Genomic DNA, 23,381 nt, shown 5'->3' with positions numbered 1-23,381 from the left:
AGCTGGGGGCTTGAACTGAGAGCCTTACTTTGGTCCTTGCACTTCATGCCATGTGCGCTTAACCTGCTGCGCTACCACACGACTCCCCTCCCTAAATGTATCTCTAAATCTTTAGTTCAGGTGGGGTTTTGTTTGTTTAAGTTTGGGATTTGACTTCACCTGATGTCTTTGTTACAAGTTTCTCAAAGACAACTGAGGTGTCTGCCTGACCTAAAAGACAGAGCTGGCTTTGTGGAAGGTACAGGAGTCTGAAAGGCAGCTGTCAGCCACATCACTTGTCCTTAGGGAAATGCAAATCTGTCCTGAGAGATTGTGCAGTGGTAGAGCTCTGGACTTGTATGCATGAGTTCCCAAGTTCAAGCCCAGACACCCCATGTGTGGGAGTGATGCCGTTTTTCCTCTCCCCGGACCTTTTTCGTATTTTTAAAATTCAAAAAACCACAATGAGCTATCACCTCACACCAATGAGAACAGCCTACTTCAAAAAGACTGCAGTCTAGTCCTTGAAACATGAGGAGACAGAGGAACTCTGATACACTGTTGATCTCTGGAAAACTATAGGACGACTCCTAAAAACACTAAAAATGGTAGGCAGGTCAATAGCTCACCTGGGAGGGTGCCTGCTTTGCCATGTGTGCGACCCAGATTCAAAACCAACTGCCGCCACCGGGGAAAGCTTCAGTGCTGTCTTCAGTGGTGTCTTTTTCTCTCCCCCTCTAACTCCCTTTCAGTCTCCAAAAGCTGACCCAGAGTGGTGAAGCCACATGGATATGATGATAATGATGAAGAGGAGGAGGGGAGAGGGGAAGGAGTGGGAGGAAGGGGAAGAGGGGAGGGGCAGGAGGAGAGTGATTAGTAAAAAACAAAAAAAAAAAAAACGAGGACAGGTGGGACAGTGCTCTACTTTGCTATGTAGGCGACCCTGGTTCCAGCCCCCCCACCCATACCCCATCATTACCACCGCACTGAGTGAAGCTTCACTGTTGTAATCCACCTGTCTTTCTGAAAAAACACAGAAGAGGGGCCAGGCAGTAGCTCACCTAGTTAAGTGCACATATTACCAAGCACAAGGAACCAGGTTCAAACCCACCCCACCCCACACCCCCCAGCTCCCTACCTGCAGAAGAGTCTGCTTCCCCAGCAGTGAAGCAGGTCTGTAGATGTCTTATCTTTCTCTCCCTCTATCTTCCCATCATCTCTTAATTGCTCTGTCCTATTTAATATATATATATAAATATATATTTTTTAATTTTAAAAAGGAAAAAAAAATGATCACCAGGAAAGGTGAATTCATAGTGCCTGCACCAAGCCCCAGTAGTAACCCTGGTGGCAATAATAAATAAATTATTAAAAAGAGAGAAGAAAGGAAGCAAGAAAGGGAGAAAGGGGGAAGGAAGGAATAAGAAAGGGAGAGAGATCTGATCTGGCAACATTTAAAATTAAAATGTCTAGGCATTTATCTAAGGGAGGGATATGAAAAGGCTCATTTGAAATGAATTCGCCACCTGTAGGTTCATAGCAGCATTATTCACAATAACCCACACATGGGATCAACCCAAATGCTCAACAACAGATGACTGGATAAAGAAACTATGGTATATATGTATGCAATTAAATCCTAGTTGCTGTGAGCTGTATACCTGATGGAATACTACTCAGCTACATATAGAAATGAAATTGTGTGGGAGTCAGGCTGTAGCGCAGTGGGTTAAGCGCAGGTGGCGCAAAGCACAAGGACTGGCATAAGGATCCCGGTTCGAACCCCGGCTCCCCACCTGCAGGGGAGTCGCTTCACAGGTGATGAAGCAGGTCTGCAGGTGTCTATCTTTCTCTCCTCCTCTCTGTCGTCCCCTCCTCTCTCCATTTCTCTCTGTCCTATCCAACAACAATAATAACTACAACAATAAAAAACAACAAGGGCAACAAAAGGGAATAAATAAATATAATAAATATTTTAAAAAAATGAAATTGTGCCTTTTGGGAAGTCGAAGAATTATTTTGTGACATGTTTTTCCAATTTGTCTACTCTCATTATTTATATTTCACATATGCATGAGTACCAGAAAAAATATTTCTTACTAGACTGTGAAAAAAAAATGTGTGGTTGCTAGAGGAACAGAATGAGGGTGACAAGAGGAATGGATAGAGGGGGTCATTTTGATGGGTGATGTCTAGTACTGAGACCTTACACAAAAAGTGGTGTGAAGCTGGCCTCTTGAAATTTTACAGTATTGTAAACTAACAGTAAATCAATGAAATCAGATTTTTTTTAAGCCCATGTAATGGGAATACTCTTAGAGGGAAAAAGTGTACAGCAAATCATTCAATTCAACTCCACCCAAACTGATAAAGAGCACAAAATGTGGTCAGTCACTTTGTCATGAGTATAAGTGGTTCACCATCCATGTCTCACCAATCATTTTGGAAAAACACACCAAAAAGTAATTCTTATATTTCACTTAGCATAGTTACCACCTCCATCCATGTTATCCCTAAAGGCATAATTTCATCTCTCTAAGTAGCTGAGTAGTATTCCATCAGGTAGGTATATAGCTGACTAGGCCTCACAAACCAACACTCTTCAATTTTTCTACCCAGAAACAGATATACAGGAAGCACTCACTTCCTAAGTCTAATGAGAAGAGTGAAATGAAATAATACCTATGAGGTTATGTGGATCAGTAATAAAAGCAATATTAATAGGACTGGGAGGTGGTGTACTTGGTTGAATACACGTTATCAATCATGTGAAGGATCTGGGTTTGTACCCCCGTTTCTCACCTGCAGAGAAGAACACTTCATGATCAGTGAAGTAGGTCAGTAATTAATTTTAGTCTACACAGTACTTTATAATCTCGAATTCCACCTTATACTGAAGCATTAAACTGTGCTGAGGTCACACATAGCACATGCTTGGCACGTGCTAAGCCAAAAAAAAAAAAAGAAAGAAAAAAATTAGCAATTTCATTGTTTTTATTGTTATTATTAGCAAATTGGAGTGTGTATGAATAAACTCAGTCCTCCTCTTTCTACTCCACAGCTTTCTAAGAAACTCTTACCTATTTTATTGTGTTTTTTTGTAGAAGAGATAGAGAAGTGGAGAGTGGAAAGACAGCACAGCACCAAAACTTACTTCAGTGTGATGGGGGCTGGGTTTGAACCTGGATTGTACAGCAACTAAGTGAGCTATTTCATTGGCCTCATCTAGTCCTTCACCGAGAACAATCCATGGTTTAAAGAGAGCTACCTACCAGATTTTCCTCTCATCCAGCCTCTAACTACCAGGATGCGACAAAAGATAAGGAAGTTCTTTTTCCTGTCTCTAATGGGGACTTTAGCCGCCCCTCCCCCCAAAAAAAAAAAAAGTTTAAAAATAAGTTCGTCTACAAAAGAGAAAGAAAAAATTGCGCCAAGGAAAAACCTGGTCCTATTAAAGGGGTGTGGTGTGAGTGTGTGTGTGTGTGTGTGTGTGTGTGTGTGTGTGTGTGTGTTCCCCTGTGTTGGGGGAAGATACTCAGATGAAAGGCCTGCTGCCACCTTTGAGTGCATCCTGTGACCAGGCTCCTGTTTGCTTAGATTTCTTGATCAAGTCTGCTCTTGACCAAACTTCTCCAGTTTCTCAAAGATCTGCTAAGAAAGGAAGGGAAAGTGGGTCGCTAGGAAGCTCGGAGGGAGAGATCTGGGGGGACACATAAGCTTTGGACTCATAAGTCATGAGTTTAAAGCCTAACTTATTAACTCCACAGAACACCAAGTCTCACAGTTTTTGTCTTTCCCATTCTTTTACAGGAGGCTCCTTCCTGTTCATCCAGGGGCTGATGTGCTGGATAACTTTCTAATGCAGGTAAAGCAACCAGGATGGGCCTGGCCACCAAGTATCTGATCACTAAACAGTAGCTGCCATGAATTTCCCTGCCTGGCTGGTTCCAGATGTGACGCCTCGTCACAGCAGTCTCATCCAATCCAAAGATCTGCAACCTTCAACTCATGTTTCTTGCAGGACGCTGGGCTGCAACATTCTACCCTTCCAAGCCCTTCCCCACAATTCGTGGACTTGAGAGATATCCTGCTCCCTCCATGTACTCACTTGAATTTCAATAAAGGACCTGGTCAGAGAGAAAAATAAAAATAAAAACAGCAGAGACTGGTAACTTCCTAAGAGATCTGAGGAGGGAAAGAGCCGCCGCCGCCCCCCACACACACACACACCAGGGTGAGAGGAGGGTTTTTGAATCGGCATCGCAGGCCTGAGCTTCTCGCCCCCACTGCACCCCCGCTTGGAAAGCGGGGCGATCGCCAGGGACACCGGCTCCCGCAAGTCCCTGGCCAATGACTCCCTCCCAACCTCCCCCCTAACTCTGCCCGCACCCACTTCCTGCGGGCGGGTGCAGAGACATGTTGCCTCGGGGTGGCCCGCGACAGTCCCGCCCCCGGCCGCCCGCAGCGCAGCGCCCCCATCCCCAGCACCGACGTGGCGCTACCCGCGCTTGGGGGCGTCCCCTCCTGTCTCGGCCCGGGAGGCGCCTGCAGGCCTCCACGCACCCACCTTGGTCACCCTGCGGGCGGTGTAGAGCCCCATCCCCTCCTGCACCCGGGACGACTTGAGCGAGAAGCGGTCCGGCACGTACATGCCCAGCATGTTCCCGGCCTAGCGCCCTGGAGGCGCCCCCGGAGAGATTTGGGGGGGGTGCCAGGCACTGGAGGGCGGGGAAGGAGGAAATGGAGGTTGGTTTTTTTTTTCCTCCCAGAATCCCCACCTTCCTTTCCCTCCCCCCGTCCCCCACCCTTGTTTCCAGGATCCCCCGCGGCTCAGCCCCTCCTCAGCCCGGGTCTGGCTCGGCCTCTAGCTGCTGCCATTGCGGCCACCGGGGTGCGGGAGGTCGCCAGGGGCGCACGGGGGGGACCCAGGCGACCCGGGGGACGCGGAGCCAGGGCGCTGCGGGCTGCCGGACACCCCCCCGCGAGCTCATTGGTCCAAAGTTGGCGGCTCAGACCCGCGCCGGGGCGCCCAGCCCAGAGCACAGCCGCCTCTGCGGTCGCCAAGCCCGGGGGGGGGGGGGGGGGGGCGGTGAGCGAGCCCCCGGGGCCCAGCTCTGGATGCTGCGCCTCTGAACTCTTAACTTCAGACCTGTAGCTCGTGCTCCCCAACTGTTGCTTCCAGTCTGGGGATTTTACTCTCTTGTAAGATGCAAACAAGGATCTAGACAACTGCCAGTGTGACCTCCCCAAACTGCAGCCCTGAAGGCATGCTCATTGTCCTATTGAGAAGCACCCTCTAGATCTCCATAGTTAGAGCCTGGGAGTTCAAGCACCCTGGCTGCACCCCACCGCCATGCTCTTTACTGAATGAAGCCTGCAAACAATTCACGTCTACTTCACTCAAAACTTGGTGCATGCCATTTTGATAATATGTGAATCCAGTATAAAAGAAGAGTTGTTTTATGTTACCATAATCCATGGGGAATTTGAAGACTTGCAAAGGTTAACACTAATTATATTCCAAGGTTTTCTGTCTCTGTCTCTGTCTCTCCCTCTCCTTCCCAGTCTTCCAAAGATTGAGCAGGCCTACTCTAGTGGAGATGAAAGCACATGCATTAGAATATAATTGATCAACAGGAAAATCACACAAGTCATGTTGGCAATCTGAATTTCATTAGATTTTGGTTAAATAGGGGAGAATTATTATCTTCCTGTTACTTAGCACCAGGGACAGTTAAATATGTAGTCTTTGGGGGCTCGCACACAGTGAGAAGCGCAAGGACCTGCAAAGGAGACCAGTTCGAGCCCCCTGGCTCCCCACCATCGCCACACCATACAACTCAAAACCATGGAAATGATTCCTCTGTTGTCAGAAGAACCCACAAATCATTCCTAACTTTCTAAATAGAAATATTCTATTAAACTTGGCAAACAGGTTTTGAAAATGAAAACACAATGAAGTGATGTGATTGTAATATTTGGAGATTTTGAGTAGAAGTATAATCCTTTTTTTAATAAAAAGAATGATAATTTAGGAGGGCCTTTGCAATGTCTCACATGAATGATTTCACAGCTCCTGGTCATTTTTTTGTCATTCAGAGAAAGAGGGGGAGAGGGAGAGAGAGAAGGAGAGGCATCACAGCAAGGGAGCTTCCCTCAGTCCCATGTGGTGCTGGGGTTCAAAATTGGATCAGGCACATGGCAAGGCATGCACCCTACTGGGTAAGCTATATCTCCAGGTCCTCCTCCACACCAGATTTTTTAAAACAACACAGAAGAATGAACTAAGGGTCTTGAACATGCTTGATATTGCTGAGTAGCCTCCTGGGTCCAATTTTTTAAGTTTTTCTTTTCTAAATTTTCATTTGTTTGCAATTTTTCTCCGTCTCTATCAAATAAATTTTCAAGAGTGAAAATTTATAAAATTAAAACTTAAAAAATAAAAGCAACTGGCTCTTGAACTACATGAATCCACTTACACTCATCCTTTTTCAACCTTTTCTCTTCCTCCTCCTCAGTCTATGCCACCTGAAGATCAAAACCCTTATGAGGATCCCTTATGGTTTTATTAATGACAATTTTCTAGTTCACTTTACTGTAAGAACAGAGTGCATAATACATACAACATACAAAATGTGTTAATCAACTCTTTTCATTCTCATTAAGACTTCTGGTCGGTAGTCAGGCAATAGCGCACTGGGTTAAGCCCACATGGTACGAAGCACAAGGACCTGCTTAAGGATCCTGGTTCCAGCCCCAGCTCCCCACCTGCAGAGGGGTCACTTCACAGGTGGTGAAGCAGGTCTGCAGGTGTCTATCTTTCTCTCCCCCTCTCTGTCTTCCCCTCCTTTCTCCATTTCTCTCTGTCCTATCCCAACAACGACAACATCAATAACAACAATAATAACTACAACAACAATAAAAAAGGGCAACAAAAGGGAAAATAAATATAAAATTTTTTTTTAAAAAAACTTCTGGTCAACACTAGGCTATTAGTAGTTAAGCTTTAGGGTGAATTTATGGGATCATACTCCATGAAGCCCTCATCCCCAGATCAAGATCAACTGTATTTCTGAATAAAATTACAATGATGGGTAGTGGTATACCCAGTTAAGAGCACAAACTGCCAAGCACAAGGACCCAGGTTCGAGCCTCTGAGCCCTACCTGTATGCTATGAAACAACTTTGCAGGTGTCTCTCTGTTTCTCTCCATCTCTATCTTCTACCCTCTTCTCAATTCCTTTCAATTAAAAATAAAGACAATGATGAGGCTTATCTAAGATTTCACTTCTAATTGATGGTAAGCCTAGAACCCACTTGCTGTGCCTCAAAGAATCTTGACTAAAGGTCAACAGGGTATCTCACCTGGAGGGACACCTGCTTTGCCATATGATCCAGGCTTGAACTGTTATCGTACCACATAGGAGTATTAGGCACTGATAGAAACTTAATGGTCATGGCCTGGAGGTGGCGCAGTGGATAAAGCAATGGATTCTCAACCCTGAGGTCCCAAGTTTGATCCCCGGCAGCACATGTACCAGAGTGATGTCTGATTCTTTCTCTCTCTCCTCCTATCATTCTCATGAGTAAATAAATGAATTCTTTTTGAAAGAAAGAAAGAAAGAAAGAAAGAAAGAAAGAAAGAAAGAAAGAAAGAAAGAAAGAAGCTTAAGGGTCTGTGGTCTGCCTATCTGTCTTTGAAAGTTGGCTTGAAAGTGTGAAATTGATTATGTATAAGGCTTCTGTGACAATAGGAAAAACAAAAAGAAAAAAAAAAAGAATCTGAACTGAGGAGATTTCCTTGGGATCCACTGAACCAATGCCAAAACCAGGCCGTAGGAGACGCACCAGACCCAGTTGCAAACAGTCCTCAGTACAGAGGATGGCCTACGGTGTGTCTCCAGGTGCCCGTCAGATATCATCTTTCAGCTCTGGTGCTCAGACCACACTGGTTTCACAGTCAAATACTCTGTTGTGTCTCTTTGAGCAGAGAAGTTTCCACATCTTTTGGTCTACCACATCTTTTGATCACCAGAGAGAAAAGGAAATATGTTTTGGTCTTGGTCTGAAGCTACATCATTCAGAAATGATCCTGCTTTGGCATATCTCCCTCTAGGTAGTCTGCTATATTTCTGGGGAACAAAGTTGACAGCTTGAGATTATTCCTCTGTCTGAATGTGGACGTCTTTACTAACTAGGGCAGCATCAACCAATAAGTCTGTAAATACAAATCTGATATTAATGAAGCAAGAAACTTCCCAGAACTTTTATAAATCTCCATCAGAGATTTTGTTACATCTGACACAAACAAGATATTTCATTACAATGTGCAGTGTTCTTTTATCTATTTGATACAGTCTTCTGAAGTTCTACTAACTAAAACATGAAAAACTGCAATAAAAATATCCCTAGTAATAATCTCTATTGCAACACAGGGGGAAAAAAAAGAATTCATGTTTGCCAAATCAAAATGCATGACACTAACCGGAAATTTGATTTTTGAAGCCTATGAAACAGTAGTGGTACAATGAGTCATGACTTAAAACTTTAAAAGCTAGAAAGTGACCTTTCAATATTATCTTTGAAAAAACGGGAAATGAAAAGTCTGCTTTATATCAAGTGTTTAAATTCAGTCTTTAAAAAAAAAAGTTAAACAAAATCAAAATATTGACATTAAAGTACTACCATGCACCTGACTGGCTTATTCTAAAACATTACGCTATCTTAATATAAGAGAAATGTTTCCAAACTCCTTTCTCTTCACTCTCAACATTGTTCTTAGTGGAAATGTTTTCATTGTTATCCCTAAAGCAAGCTTTAGTTATGACAATCAAACTCATATGCTGGCACAAGCCCAGGGAAAACTTGAATTATAATTTTATATTAATGAATTATTTTACCACGCATACTGTCAAATTCCTTTGAGTGTGTCTTGATTATTAATGACTTTCCAACTGTCATGATAGAATAAAAGCCCGCTAGAAAACAAACAGAAACACGCTGAGGTTCATTTGTCCTAAGGTTCCTGAGAGTCCGAGGGATTTTTGTAGTGACTAAACATAAAAACCATGTTTCTGGAGCAGAAAAGGATAGAGATTTATTTGGTATGACTCAAAAAGAGTTTTAAATATACAATTCAGGGTGGGACTGTCAAATTGTTGCTCTGAAACCATCTTTCCTTAACCTGGATTCCACAATAACAGAGATCCATGAAAAAGATGACCCGGGAATCTGGAAAGACTTGCAAATTAAATTTTCCTTAATCTTTCTGTCCTTAGTGATGACACAAAAGACTTACAGGCTGCATCAGAGGAGAAACATACAATGATTCAATTAGAAGAAACCTCAAAGTTGTTGGGACTAGTGTGGGTAACATTATAAAAAAGCCAAAGGGTAAGTCAGTGGTTGTCTTACCCCCAAACTCAATGCTGTTTGTGGAGAGCACTATGGAAGGGAAACAAGAAATGGAAGAAAATTGAGAGGGAAAACCAAGAAGACTAGTTTCCATATAGTGCATACCAAAGCACAGTAGGTCACTCATATCCACTACTGAAAAGGCCTGCCTGTCCTGCCCTAGGAACCTTGCAAAGTGTATTTTATCAGCCCCATTTTACGTTTATAGAAACCGAATCTCAGAGGAATGCTTGATCTTAGTCAACTTCATGCATCCATTTAAGTGGCAGAGCTCATTCGAACCTGGGACTAGCTGATTGCATTGTCCTAGATTGTACACATAACTGACTTGGTCCTGCTCTCCTCCCAATTACTTTTCACATGAAATTTAACGGTGACCCCAGGACAAGTAGAACACTCCATCTCTCTCCCTTTTCCTGTCTCCTCTTCTATTTCTCTTTCTACCCCCAGTCCCCACTCTCCCTGTTAACCTCTCCTCTAGACCCAACCAATGTCCTTGGCTGGGTTCAATAACATAATCAATAGTCGCTCTTTGACCAGATGGTTCATGTTGACCCAGCCTACTGTGTTTAAGTGAAGACAGAGTCATGTGACTCTCCCTGGATCCCTCCTTATCAAAGAGGGCGGGATAATTTCTGGAACCATCCGTTCCACCCCGGTTCCATGGCTGCCAGTTCTTAGCAACATTGCCCTGCCAGATATTCGTCAGGATGCGGCATCATCTAAGTTCATTTCCCACGTCTACGCTTGACCAGACCTGCCAATATACGCGGATATCTTCACCCACCCTGTCCAACGCTTGACGTCTCATCACCCAATCTGGTCCCCTACGCCTACACTGAACTTCTCTGTTCAAGACTCTTGGAAACAGAGTTGGCAGTCAGCTGAGGTCAAGAACAAACACCTCATCACAGACCCCTGCAAGCGTCAACGCGGCTTTGACCTAGCACGTTATGATTGGGCCCTCCTCAATCGCTATCGAGTGCGCTGCTATGTTCCATCGCTGGGGGGCCAGAGACGACCTGAACTGCCCCTGCGGCTACAGACAGACTATGACCCACATAGTCAACGACTGCCACCTCTCCAGATTCAAAGGAGGCCTCAAAACTTTACATCAGGCTCAACCTGACGCTGTTGACTGGCTATGGAAGAAGGGCAAACGCTAGAAGAAGAAGAAAGAGGGCGGGTAAGACATCCTGCTTTACATACACATTCTCAAAACCTGGCAGATGGTTTGAGGCTTGGCCTATTTCTGACCACAACCTGGCAAATCCACAGTGTTTTAATCCACAGGAACGATAACAATAAAAAAGCTTTAGTGCTCAACCAGAAAGCATTACTAATGCCCCAGTGTTTGCCAGAACTTCATGAATTGACTGGTTACCCTTTCTCCTTGTGAAAATTAAATGGTGACCTCAGAGCTGAACTATTATAAAAGCCAAAGGCTATTGTAACAGAGCATTCCAAATAATATGTAAAGAGGAGTCAGAAGTGACCATTTTTTAAAATTCCTTAAGATTATAAAGAGAGTCAAAAATAATAATCTGGTTCATAGTAGAGCATAAGTATATACTATTCCTACAATGTATTAACTAATTATATATTGCAAAGACAGAAGCAACTTTTTTCCTTAGAAAAGGTGATTTCAAGACCCCACCACAATTGAGTGCTACTGTTTAGGTGACATTGCAGAAAAAAAAAAAAAGGCAGATGCATAATCAATGATCTATCACCCTCCCTGATGAATTTGGGTCTATGGAATTCCTTCCTCCCAACAACTTCTTCTTTTTCTTTTTTCCCCTATTTACCACTAAGGTTCAGTGTCTTCATGATGACCCTATCACTTCCAGTTGCCTTTTTAATTTTTTTTCACAGTGGGAGAGGGGGATTGCAAATTGTAGGCGAGAGGAAGAGAAGAAATAAGAAAAAAGGTATTTGCCACTCTAGAAGCTTCCCTCCTGCCAAGTAGGGACTATGGATTTAAACCCCTGTCCTTGCACATGATAACATATGCACTCTACTGGGCTTGCCAACACCTGGACCCCCTCATTAGCTATTTGCTTTTTTATTATATTTTTAGTAGTGATTTGCAAGATTATAAGATAATCGGGGTTTAATTTTGCACCACTCCTAAGTTCTGTGTCTTACCCCCTCCCAATGGGAACCACCATAGTTCTTCCAAGATCATAGTTATAGGCTAACTATATTTTTTTTTCCTTTTTTCTAGTTCATGGAATTCAATTCTATATTCTACTTAAGAGCAAAATTATCCCATAGTTCTCCTTCCTTTTTTCTCTTCCCTCTCAGTGATTATGCAAAAACAAAGGTTCCTTATCACTAAAGTCCGCAGTCCCAGTGGAACTAGATTTCAGCACCCTCCTCTTATCTTCCCCTAATATTTTCTCCTCTGAGAGTATGGGCTCAAATTCTTCTGGGGATGCAGAAGGAGAAATTCAGGTTTCTGTAATTGCTTCTCTGCTGGATGTGAACTTTGGCCAGTCAATCCACAGCCCTAACCTGTCTCTATCTTTTCCTGGTAGGTTAGGGCTCTGGAGAGGTGAGGTTCTGGGATACGTCACCTAGTTCTTTTTTTAAATTTTTTAATCTTTATTTGTTGGATAGAGAAATTGAGAGGGAAGGAGGTGACAGAGAGGGAGAGAGACAGAGAGACACCTGTAGCACCGCTTCACCACTTGTGAAACCTTCCCCCTGTAAGTGAGGACTAGGGGTTCTTGCACACTGTAATGTGTGCTCAACCAGGTGAGCCCCAACCTGGCCCCTCAACTATTTCTTAATAGGAGCCATCATCAAAAATGTAAACTTCTGTTTCTGTCCTATTCTACACAGTCTGTGACCATTGTAAATTAATATATCGAAATATGAAATATATATGTATACATGCTATATATAACATTTTCATCTTGGATGGAGCTTGAAGGAATCATGTTAAGCGAGATAAGCCAAAAAGAGATGGATGAATATGGCCTAATCTCTCTCATGACCAAAATTATTTTTAAAATTTTTTTCTTAGTGACTTAATAGTGGTTGACAAGATTGTAAGATAACAGGGGTACAATTCCACACAGTTCCCAGCATCAGAGTTCTGTGTCCCATCCCATCAATTAGAAGCTTCCCTATTCTTTATCCATGTCTGGAAGTATGAACCAAAATTCTTTATGGGGTACAGAAGGTAGAAGGTCTGGCTTCTGTAATTGTTTTTCTGCTGGACATGAGCACTGACCTGATCCATACCCCCAGCCTGTTTCTATCTTTCCCTAGTGGGGTAGGGCTCTGAGGAGGTGAGGTTCCAGGACACTCTGGTGAGGTCCTCTGTCCAGGGAGGTCAGGATGACATCATAGTAGCATCTGCAACTTGGTGGCTGAAAAGTGGTATGTTAATTATTCCATAAACAGACACTGAAAGGTGGAAATAGGGCAAATGAAACTAGGGGTTTTCCTGTGGGAGGAAGCTGGGAAGTCTTTTTTAGGTATGTTCCATGTGCATGGGCAGAATTTAAGAAACAAGAACAGAAGGAGGAAACACAAAGTAAAATTTGAACTGGTTTGATGTATTTCACCAAAGCAAAGGACTCTGGGAAGGAGGGCAGGGGGATAGCGGTGGGCTGAGCAGGGTTTTCAGGCCCTAGTACCTGATTATGGTAAAGGACTTAAGTTGAGGTAAGAGTTCTGGATACAGCTTTTATGGGGAGATGAGAAATTTTACTCGTGTCAGTAACAGTATTGTAAACCATTACCTCCCTCAATAAAATGATTTTTAAATATTTGACAATATTTTAAAAGTTTTAAATTTTAAATATTTGACAATATGACAATATTTCAGTAATAATTATAACCCACCAACAAAAATTTCTGTGACTGAAACAGGTATGTAACTTTTAAGTTCTACTGTCCTCTCTCTCTCTCTCTCTCTATATATATATATATATTCAAATCTATTATAAAAATAATATATTGTATTGAAAATCACTAATACCATTCACCCTGAGGTTATCTGAAATCCTCTGTTGAAGTAAACTTGTAAATATATAGAAAACCAAACTGGAAGCTTCTGGCTTGATGACAGGTATATTGTCTGAAGAAAAGATCTGCAGACTTTAAATGATCAATTATGGCAAAAATAACATGTCTTCATATCACTGGGTCAGAAACTTCTTCCATAAAGTGTAATCCCGGCGGCTTTTGAACCACTATTCTCCTGACCTGAGGAATTTGGTTATTTAAGTTTCTCTTTATTGAAGGCTGATTTGCAACTTTAAAAAGGCGGGGGGGGGGGGTTCAGGGGGTAGCGCAGTGGGTTAAGCACACATGAAGTGTAAGGACCGGTATAAGGATTCCAGTTCAAGCTCCCGGCTCCCCACCTGCAGGCAAAAACAAACAAACAAACAAAAAAACCACCACCACCACCATCAACAACAACAACAAAAACCTGGCATCATGCTGATTTGTTAAGTCATTGCTTCTGAAAGTTTTTTTTTTTTGTATTATCTCTATGTATTGGGTAGAGACAAATAGAAATCAAGAGGGAAGGGGGTGAAAGAGGGAGAGAGTCAGAGAGATACCTGCAACACTGTTTCACCAGTTGTGAAGCATTCTCACTGCAGTTGGGGACCAGGGGCTTGAACCAGGGTCCTTGTGCACTGTGTCATATGTGTTCAAACAGGTGTGCCACCCCTTGGTCCCTCAATTTTGAATGTTTCTACAGAATTTTATCATGATGAACCTTATACCAGAAGAAAGCAAAAAAAAAAATTAATAAAAAAAAATCACTAGTCAGGAAAGGCAGCAAAAACAAAAAACAAACAAATACACAAGAACAGTAGAGAATGTTCCATCCTCCGAAGGGAGGCTGGACAACATACTCTGTCTACCACCTGAGGAAGACGGGTCCTGAAATTTGGGCAGCTTGGAACATTCCTACTCATGACCACAGAATGCGAGCTTAGACCTACAGGGATGCAGAGGTCGGGCCAGGTTAGTACTTGGATGAGAAACCAGTCCCCAATATACTGGAAGAAGTTTCAGTGATGCAGTCCTCTCTCTCTCTCTCTTTCTCTCTCTCTCTCTCTCTCAAAAAGTCAGCACCAGAGCAGTGAAGTCCTTATGAAAAAATAATTCACCATAGTTCACATAGTAGAGAACCCGCCTTACTGTACACGAGACCCTGGATTCAACTTCTGGTGCCACTTGGGGACACCACAGGGAATTGTCTGGATGGTGGAGTAGTGTTGTGACATGTCTCCTTTCTCCTAGTCTAAAATAGCAACAGCAACAGCAAGGATTTGGCAAGTGGGGAGCATGCAGTTGGCGTCACTGACTTGAGATGTATTCATTCCCATAGCTGTACATGGAGGAATATATTTGATACTTTGCAGGAGTCTGGGGGCACAATACAGGTTGTACAAAGGAGAGAGAAGGTGGGAGGAAAGGGAACAAGAGGAAAGAAGACAGGAAGGAAGGAAGGAAGGAAGGAAGGAAGGAAGGGAGGGAGGGAGGGAGGGAGGGAGGGAGGGAGGGAAGGAAGGAAGGAAGGACAAAAGGTCATTTTAGTGATCACCATAGGTAAGGATTAAGTGTCAAAGCTTTTCTTCAGTAGTCTTCGCCAAGCTATCTTTGATTTTCTATAATGACACAGAAGGAAGTTCACTAGCTTGCATGGCACATGGCCACCCACGATTATCCCTCAAGGGAAAAAACCGATGTCCTCAGCATATACAGAGGTATAATACAGCATATACAGAGGTATAATGCTGTCTATGAGGCAGTGATGTGACCACAGAGACAAGCAGGAGCCTGAAAATTCCCAGAGAGAAATTCTAGGAAACTCTGGACTTATAGATCACTGCACCTCTCTGGACTTATAGATCACTGCAGTCTCCCAACAGGGAGGAAATAAACTGACCAGCAGTGAAACTATGTTAGACATATTTTCCTCCATTTGAAATCCTTCATGATGCTCCCAGTTTATTCAAAACTTTGCCAGTTCTCTTGGAATTGGCGTATTGCACCAAAGTAAAAGACTGGGGTGGGTGGGTGGGTGGGGAGAATACAGGTCCAAAAAGGATGACAGAGGACCTAGTGGGGGTTGTATTGTTATATGGAAAACTGGAAAATGTTATGCATGTACAAACTATTCTATTTACTGTCGAAAGTAAAACATTAATTCCCCAGTCAAGAAATAATAATAAAAGAACTTTGTCAGTTCTTGAATTTTTGTTTGTTTGTTTGTTTGCTAGTTGTTGTTTTTACCAGAGCAGCGATTTGCTCTGGCTTATAGGGGATTGATCCTAGGACTTTGGAGCCTCAGGCATGAGAGTCTCTTTGCATAACCATTATGCTGTCTATCCCCCCCCACACACACATATCCCACACACAGTTCTCGAGTTTTTTAAACTAAAATTAGATTGCCTTTCTTTACAACAGAAACTTTTCAGATGACCCTGTCTTCAAGTATGTCTTGACCTCCCAGTTAAGTTTCAAGTACAAAGAAGAAGCAGGAAAATTTGTCAGACTTTGCAAATTCAAGAGTGTACGGTAACCAGACACTACCTCAGAGTAGGGAGAAGAGAACAGGAGCCTGTTTAAAGTGTTACAAGGTCAATCTGTGCAATCTGTGCTTTTGCCCTGTTGAAGGCAGAGTTAAGGTGGGGACTAGAGTCCTTCTATCATGGAAGTTATAACACTACTCTGTCATCATAGCATTTATTTTATTTTAATTAGTTATTTGTTTTTATAAAAACAGGGCTCAGATCTGGATTATGCTGGTGCTAGAGATTGAATCTGAGACCTTCACTGACTCAAGCAAGAAAGTCTTTTTGCATAACCATTATACAATCTCACAAAATCAAACTATTTATTTGTTAGTGAGAGAGGGAGAGAGAGAGAGAGAACCCCAGAGCATCACTCTGGTACACAGGAATGTTCAGAGATAGAACTCAGGATCTCATGCTTTCGAGTCCAGTGCGTTTATCCACTGCACTACTTCCAGGCCACTTATTCTACTAACAGAAAGTGATCAGCTAGTAGTTAGGAAGGTGACTCAGCAAACAGTACAGATTCCTTGCATTTGTGAGGCTGGGTTCCTGCATTATTATGGAGGTAAGCTCTGATCTCTCTCTTTCTCTCTCATAAAATAACTAGATCGTGTGTGTGTGTGTGTGTGTGTGTGTGTGTGTGTGTGTGTGTGTGTGTGTGTTTTCCCAGAAGAGAGTTATCAAGAATAGCTCACTAGAATCTTGCAAGGGACTGACTCCAGAATCCTATATACATATACATGTCTGCTCTCTGCTCCACCACTGAGCTACCTCTTGGGCCTCCAACTCTACGGTCTTTCCAGACCTCACACACATCTTACAGAGCTTCCAGGAAGGAAGCAGAGCCTTTCTTGAGCAACAGCTGGTAGCAACTGAGGATACAGTGTTGGAACTAGTCCATCAGCAGAGACCAAAGCCTTGCCACAGGATTCTTGAAGGGAGAAGCTAAGACCTTTTAACCTGAAGGAATGATTGTGAGGAGCACATGAAGCATGGAAGACGCAAGAGAGGAGTCAGAGAGTCAGAATCAAGCCTTCACACTCAAAGTTCAGAACTGGGGAGACATGGGGCACATTCTGCACACATACATCTGACACATGCAAAATAGAGAACAAATTGTCCCTACAGCAGATGAGACATTGTTTTGAAGACTGAACTTCAGGTTGTTCTGAAGGATAAGCCTTGCTAAGATAGTCAGATAGGACTCCCCAAAGTTTTCAGATAGGGGGCCAGGCAGTGGTTTACCCAATTATTAGGCACAAGGCCCAGGGGCCAAGTCCCCAGTCTCTACCTGCAGAAGGAGAAGCTTCACCAGTGGTAAAGCAGTGCTGCACCTCTCTTTCTCTCTAAAAAAAAAAAAAAAAAAATCTCTGTCCTATTAAAATAAAAATAAAAAGTTGAATTGCTATGTGGAAAACTGGGAAATGTTATTCATGTACAAACTATTATATTTTACTGTCAACTGTAAACCATTAATCCCCCAATAAAGAAATTAAAATAAATAAAGTAAAAATGATCATCATGAGCAGTGGATTGGTTTTACAGGCTTTAAGCCCCAGTGACAATAATCTGGTGGTGGGGGGAATCAGATAGGCTTCCTTAAGATCTATTACTTTAGCATGTGGATTGGGCCCTGAAGACTCTTGAGAACCTTTTACCACTCCCTAACAACCTATTGGAGTAAAAAGTGGGATTTTTCCCTAGGAGAAAAAATCTATTAAGAGTCGGATCAGAAAATCCCCCCCCTCTTTCTCTTTCTCTCTTCTCCCTAAAGCTCCAAGCTCTATCCCATCCCTCAACACAGGATACAAACCCTCACTTATTCACACTGGCTTTTAGATCTAAACACACATAGATTCTTCATATATGGAAGATTCATTGTCTCCCTTTCTATGAATCTGCTTGATGTTAGGTTTATTGAACAGCCAGACTGATTGAAAAGGGGGGGGGGTGTCTCTCCTCCTCTACAGCTCCTATTGCAAGGACACACATTGCCCCTTTGAATAAATCTTTCAATGGATATCAAATGGGCATCTCCAGAATTGAGTAGCAGCAGCAGGCCAGAATGGCCCTTTCTTGGACTTTCTTTTCACAAGTTTGATGTCCAGAGTGGGCAAGGTAAATAAGCAACATTCCTGGCAGAATGCTAGCTGGGGTTCCCACATTGCTCTAATGATTTAAGAAGGATAATTAAAGTCAACAACAACAAAAAGAAAGAGCAAGAACTATGTGAAATCTTTGCCATATTTGTCACACAATGAGAATATAGAGATCCAGTAATAGGAGCTCACCTGAACACTATTTGGATCATTCAATTTAGATTCCTTGGTCCAATATTTCATCTTCATGTCCTCTCTCTCTCTCTCATTCCTCTCTCTTTCCTTCCCCATCCCCTTTTCTTGACAGTCTCCTGGAACTCTCTTGTGTTATTATAGGCTATAAAAATTACTCTGCTCATGCCATTGCAATGCTTTTTAACTTTCCAGCTCAGTAGGGGGGAAATGTGGAGGTATTTAATTCTCTGGCTTTATGTTTTTTTTTTTTCATGGGAAATGAAAGTCCAAATCTGTAAAGTAGCAACCTGCAGTAAAATATTTTTTCTTCTTTCCCCAATATGTCTAAACGACATAAAGTTCAAATACTTTATTACAGATAATCCCAGCCAATTTAAATGTTAAATTTCTCAATAAAACATGAATCAGGAAAAATCAATATCTTTGCAAATGTGATTCCAATTTTGCCCTCAGATAGGCTGGCTAAATTTTCACTCACTTCAAGTGGGAGTTATAAAAAAATACATCTGAGGGGAGAGTTTGGCCCACGAAATTTAAAATGATTATAGGTTAAGTAAAATATTCCTTATACTTACGATTTTATAGTGACTGTGGAACTTTTAAAAGGAAGATATTAAAAACTTATACTATAGCAAACTTCAATTAAAGAGAAAAATAGATGGTGAGTGGGGAGACAGCTCACCCAGCAGAACACAGTTCAAGCTCCTGGTCACCACATAGGAACTCCCCATAATGTCTCTCCTTCTCTCTTTTTCTCCTCCCTCTCACTGTCTCACACCATCCATCTGGAGTAAAGAAATGCTCTTTTGGTCCATACTCGCAGAGTGAGGGTATATTAGGGGAAGATGGCCAGAGAGCTCTGAACCCCAGTTGACCAGTCTTCTCTTTCTATATACTTAATTAATTCTCACACCAGCATCTCTTCACCTAACAAGTAAAGGGGGAAGAGGGGAGAGGAGAAATTTGGCCCATGCGGCTGCTCTGATTGCTCAGCTTTGAGATCCGTTTTGGCCAAGACTGATTCAATTGTATCTGCCTTTATCACAGATATCCCCACCCCCCCCCCAATCCCCACTCCCCCACTCCTGAGACAACCTCAATCTCTGTAGCCAACTTACCAACAGAGGTCTCCAGGTTGGGTGGATTATAATAGTGGAGGTTGGGGGCCAGGTAGTGGTGCACCTGGTTAACTGCTCACATTACAGTGTACAAGGACCCGGGTTCAAGCCTCTGGTTCCCACTTTCAGAAAGAAAGCTTTGCAAGTAGTGAAGCAGGCTGCAGGTGTCTGTCTTTCTTTCTCCCTATCTCCCCCTTCTCTCTCAATTTTTCTCTGTCTCTTTCCAACAGTAAATAAATAAATAAATAAATATATATATATATATATATATATATTTTAAAATAGTGGAGGTTGGGGGAACTTAAGAGGGTTTGGGGTAACCTGGTTGTTTTGTAGTCTTGTTCTACCTCTCCTGCTCTCTATGCTCTTCAAGGTAAAGTCACCCAGAACAACAGGACCCTCTTCCAAACAGTCAAAGCCTCTCAGGGTAAAAGGATCTTGAATAGATATTAGACCCATTCATAATATGCTCTAGTCTCTTCTTGAGCATCAAGGATGAGTTACTATATCTACTCCTTCTTTATAAACCTTCAGATAAGAAACAGACTCTAGGGAGTCGGGCGGCAGCACAGCGGTTTAAGTGCACATGGTGCAAAGTGCAAGGACCAGAGTAAGGACCCCGGTTCGAGCCCCTGGCTCCCCACCGGCAGGGGAGTCACTTCACAGGCAGTGAAGCAGGTCTGCAGGTGTCTTTCTCTCCCCATCTCTGTCTTCCCCTCCTCTCTCCATTTCTCTCTGTCCTTTCCAACAATAACAATAATAATAACTACAACAAGGGCAACAAAAGGGAATAAATAAATAAATAATTTTTAAATATATTAAAAAAAAAAGAAACAGTGAATAAAGCATCAGACTCTCAAGCATGAGGTCCTGAGTTCAATCCCCAGCAGCACATATACCAGAGTGATGTCTGGTTCTTTCTCTCTCCTCCTATGTTTCCCATTAATAAATAAATAAAATCTTTAAAAAAGAGAGAAAGAAACAGACTCTAGTCTTTAAGGTCAAGAAATCTTACATGTCAATGGGCATACATCTTTTTCACCATCCCAATCTATATAGATGAGAACAAAATGTTGTACTTCTGGACTCATAGAGCACTTAAAAATTTTTTTTGATATGATAGAGAGAAATTTAGAGAGGAAGAGGCTATAGAGAAGGAAAGAGAAAGATAGACACCTGTAGACCTGCTTCACTGCTTGTGAAGCATCACCCCTGCAGGTGGGGATCAGGGGCCTGAACCCAGATCCTTGCACTGGTCCTTGAACTTAGTACTATGTGCACTTAACCAGGTACACTACCACCTTTTTAAGTACCTTTTTCTCCCAAGTTCTTCCACCTCCCACATTGATAAATATTGCCAAAGGGAGTTATCTTCATAGAATCTAGGGTCAGACAAGGCATCCTATAGTAAAGAACAGGGCATCTCTGAACTTGGTTTTAGAATCTTTGTTTTCTCCACACTATTTCTCCAATGTTAGCCTTGTACTATTAACATATGGCAGCCTCTAACAATAGGGAAGATGTCAGCCGAGACTTCACATCATATTACTTTACTAGGTATAAAGATAGAAACATTAAAACAACTAGGAGAAAATATAAAATAATATCTCAATGACCTTGGAGTGGACAGACCCTCCTCAAAGAATAAAACATGATTTTAACATTTAAAAAGTTGATCTCCATACATAACGTTTCCCAGTTTTCCATATAACAATACAACCCCGACTAGGTCCTCTGTCATCCTTCTTGGATCTGTATCTGTAGAATGAAGGTCCAAAAAGGATGACAGAGGACATAGTGGGGGTTGTATTGTTATATGGAAAACTGGAAAATGTTATGCATGTACAAACTATTGTATTTACTGTCGAATGTAAAACATTAATTCCCCAATAAAGAAATTAAAAAAAACCTTCATGACATCTCTAAGTAGACACAATTCCATGTATTTTAATAAAGAAATATTGTTATTTTTCTGTAAAAAAAAATCTGATCTCCAACTATGACACCATCTCCCCAGACAATAACTTGGGTCCACCTGCATGTTAGTTGTCAGACTCAGGCAAAAAATAGTAAAGTTATGGGCCCCTTGGAATATACCTAAAATAGACCTACTAGATTTTTCCAAAATGGAGACCCCAAGTCTCATCTGCTATATTCTCACCTTAAAGTTCTTGGTTACTAAACAATTTGTTCTGCTTTGTATCTAAAAAAACCTGACTTCCCTGGGCAGATGACCTCACCAATGTATCAGAGAAGCCTAATTCCCCAGATCCCTGCCCAACTAGGGAAAGAGAGAGGCAGTCTAGGAGTTTGGATCTACCTGCCAACACCCATGTTCAGTTGTGAAGTAATTATAGAAGCCAGACCTGCCAACCTCTGTACCCCATAATGACCCTGGGTCCATACTCCCAGAGAGATAAAGAATAGGAAAGCTTTCAAGGGATGGGATGGGATACAGAACTCTGGTGGTGGGAACTGTGTTAAATTGTACCCCTCTTATCAAATAGTCTTGTCAATATTTCCATTTTATAAATAATATTTTTAAATTTGATCTACCAGAGTACACCAATATTTAAAACTTATGAACAATTCAAGGCATTATTACAATATAAAAAGACAAATTATTGATTAAGAAAGACATTCGCTTTATATATAGTAGATAGCATAAGAGTATGAAAAGATAAATAACAAAAAAATGCACAAAAGGAAAAAACACTTAACAGGAGTGAAAGTATCCTATAATCACTGAAAAGATGGTTAACTTCTTTTTTATTTTCTTTTTAAAATTTTTAATTTAGTTTCCCTTTTGTTGCCCTTGTTTTATTTTTTATTGTTGTTGCAGTTATTATTGTTGTTATTGATGTCATTGTTGTTAGATAGGACAGAGAGAAATGAAGAGAGGAGGGGAAAACAGAGGGGGGGAAGAGAAAGACAGACATCTGCAGACCTACTTCACTGCCTGTGAAGGGACTCCCCTGTAGGTGGGAAGCCGGGGGCTTGAACCGGGATCTTTAAGCCGGTCATTGCGCTTCACACCACGTGTGCCTAACCCACTGTGCTACCACCGGATTCCCAAAATGGTTAACTTCTATATGAAATCAGGGAAAGGCAAATTGAAACAACAGTGAGCTAACATCTTTCTTTATTTTTAATATTTATTTATTTATTCCCTTTTGTTACCCTTGTTTTTTTTTTTGTTGTTGTAGTTATTAATGTCGTCGTTGTTGGCTAGGACAGAGAGAAATGGAGAGAGGAGGGGAAGACAGGGGGAGAGAAAGACACCTGCAGATCTGCTTCACTGCTTGTGAAGCGAGTCCTCTGCTGGTGGGGAGATGGGGGCTTGAACCGGGATCCTTACCTGGTACTTGCATTTTGTGCCATGTGTGCTTAACCTGCTTTGATACTGCCTGACTCCCAGCTAACATCTTTCTATCAAATGAGTTAGGCAAACCTCTAAAAGGTGAGCACAGATTGCATGGTGAAGTGGAAAGAATGGATCCTCTCATATATTGAGCAAAGATAAATGGAGCTTCACTTTGGGGAGAAATTGAATGATCTCTAATAAAACTAAAACAATCAAGTGTTTGGGTGGTAGTGCACCCGGTAGAATCCACATGTTGCCTACCATACATAAGGACTTGGATTCAGGCCTCCAGTACCCATCCACAGAGGAAAGTTTCACAAGTAGAGGAGCATTGCTGCAGGTCTCTCTCCTCTGTCTCTCTCCACCTTCTTCCTCTCTATCTCTCTGTCTTATCCTCTATCTAAAAAAATAAAATAAAATAATAAAAAATGTCTTACATATTTGTTTACCCAGTAGTCCTGTTTACAGGCTCCTAGTTTTACTGAAATGCTAATACATTTGGTCAAGGGGGGTTGCAAAAGACTTGTTAAAATATTCCCTGTAGCTGCAACTACAAATTCAAATATGACAGGAGTCACAGATAGCTAGAGCAGTTAACATGAATGAACTAGGTCTATGGGTCTCAAGGTAGCTAAATATGCAACATGTAATAGTGAATAAT

At 42.1% G+C, this 23,381-nt stretch overlaps 1 protein-coding gene across 8 annotated transcripts in view; it reads right to left on the bottom strand.

Moving 5' to 3' along the window:
• Positions 1-5,301, bottom strand: part of PRDM5 (PR/SET domain 5) — a 181,940-nt gene extending 176,639 nt beyond the window's left edge. For 3 of the 8 annotated variants that reach the window (XM_060186091.1, XM_060186089.1, XM_060186092.1), the window contains exon 1: positions 4,547-5,300. In XM_060186091.1, the coding sequence (XP_060042074.1) occupies positions 4,547-4,639 (93 nt within the window). In that variant the 5' untranslated portion in view covers positions 4,640-5,300. Of the gene's footprint in view, positions 1-3,787; positions 3,824-4,087; positions 4,107-4,546 lie in introns of those variants that run through there. The other 5 variants (XM_007532265.3, XM_016192187.2, XM_060186087.1 and 2 more) reach the window with 4 other exon arrangements.
• Positions 5,302-23,381: the final 18,080 nt, after the last annotated feature.

This window comes from Erinaceus europaeus, chromosome 2 (genome assembly GCF_950295315.1).
Source record: "Erinaceus europaeus chromosome 2, mEriEur2.1, whole genome shotgun sequence".
Classification (NCBI taxonomy): Eukaryota; Metazoa; Chordata; class Mammalia; order Eulipotyphla; family Erinaceidae; genus Erinaceus; species Erinaceus europaeus.
Note: the sequence above shows the minus strand (reverse complement) of the source record. Positions and strands in the feature narration are given on the sequence as shown.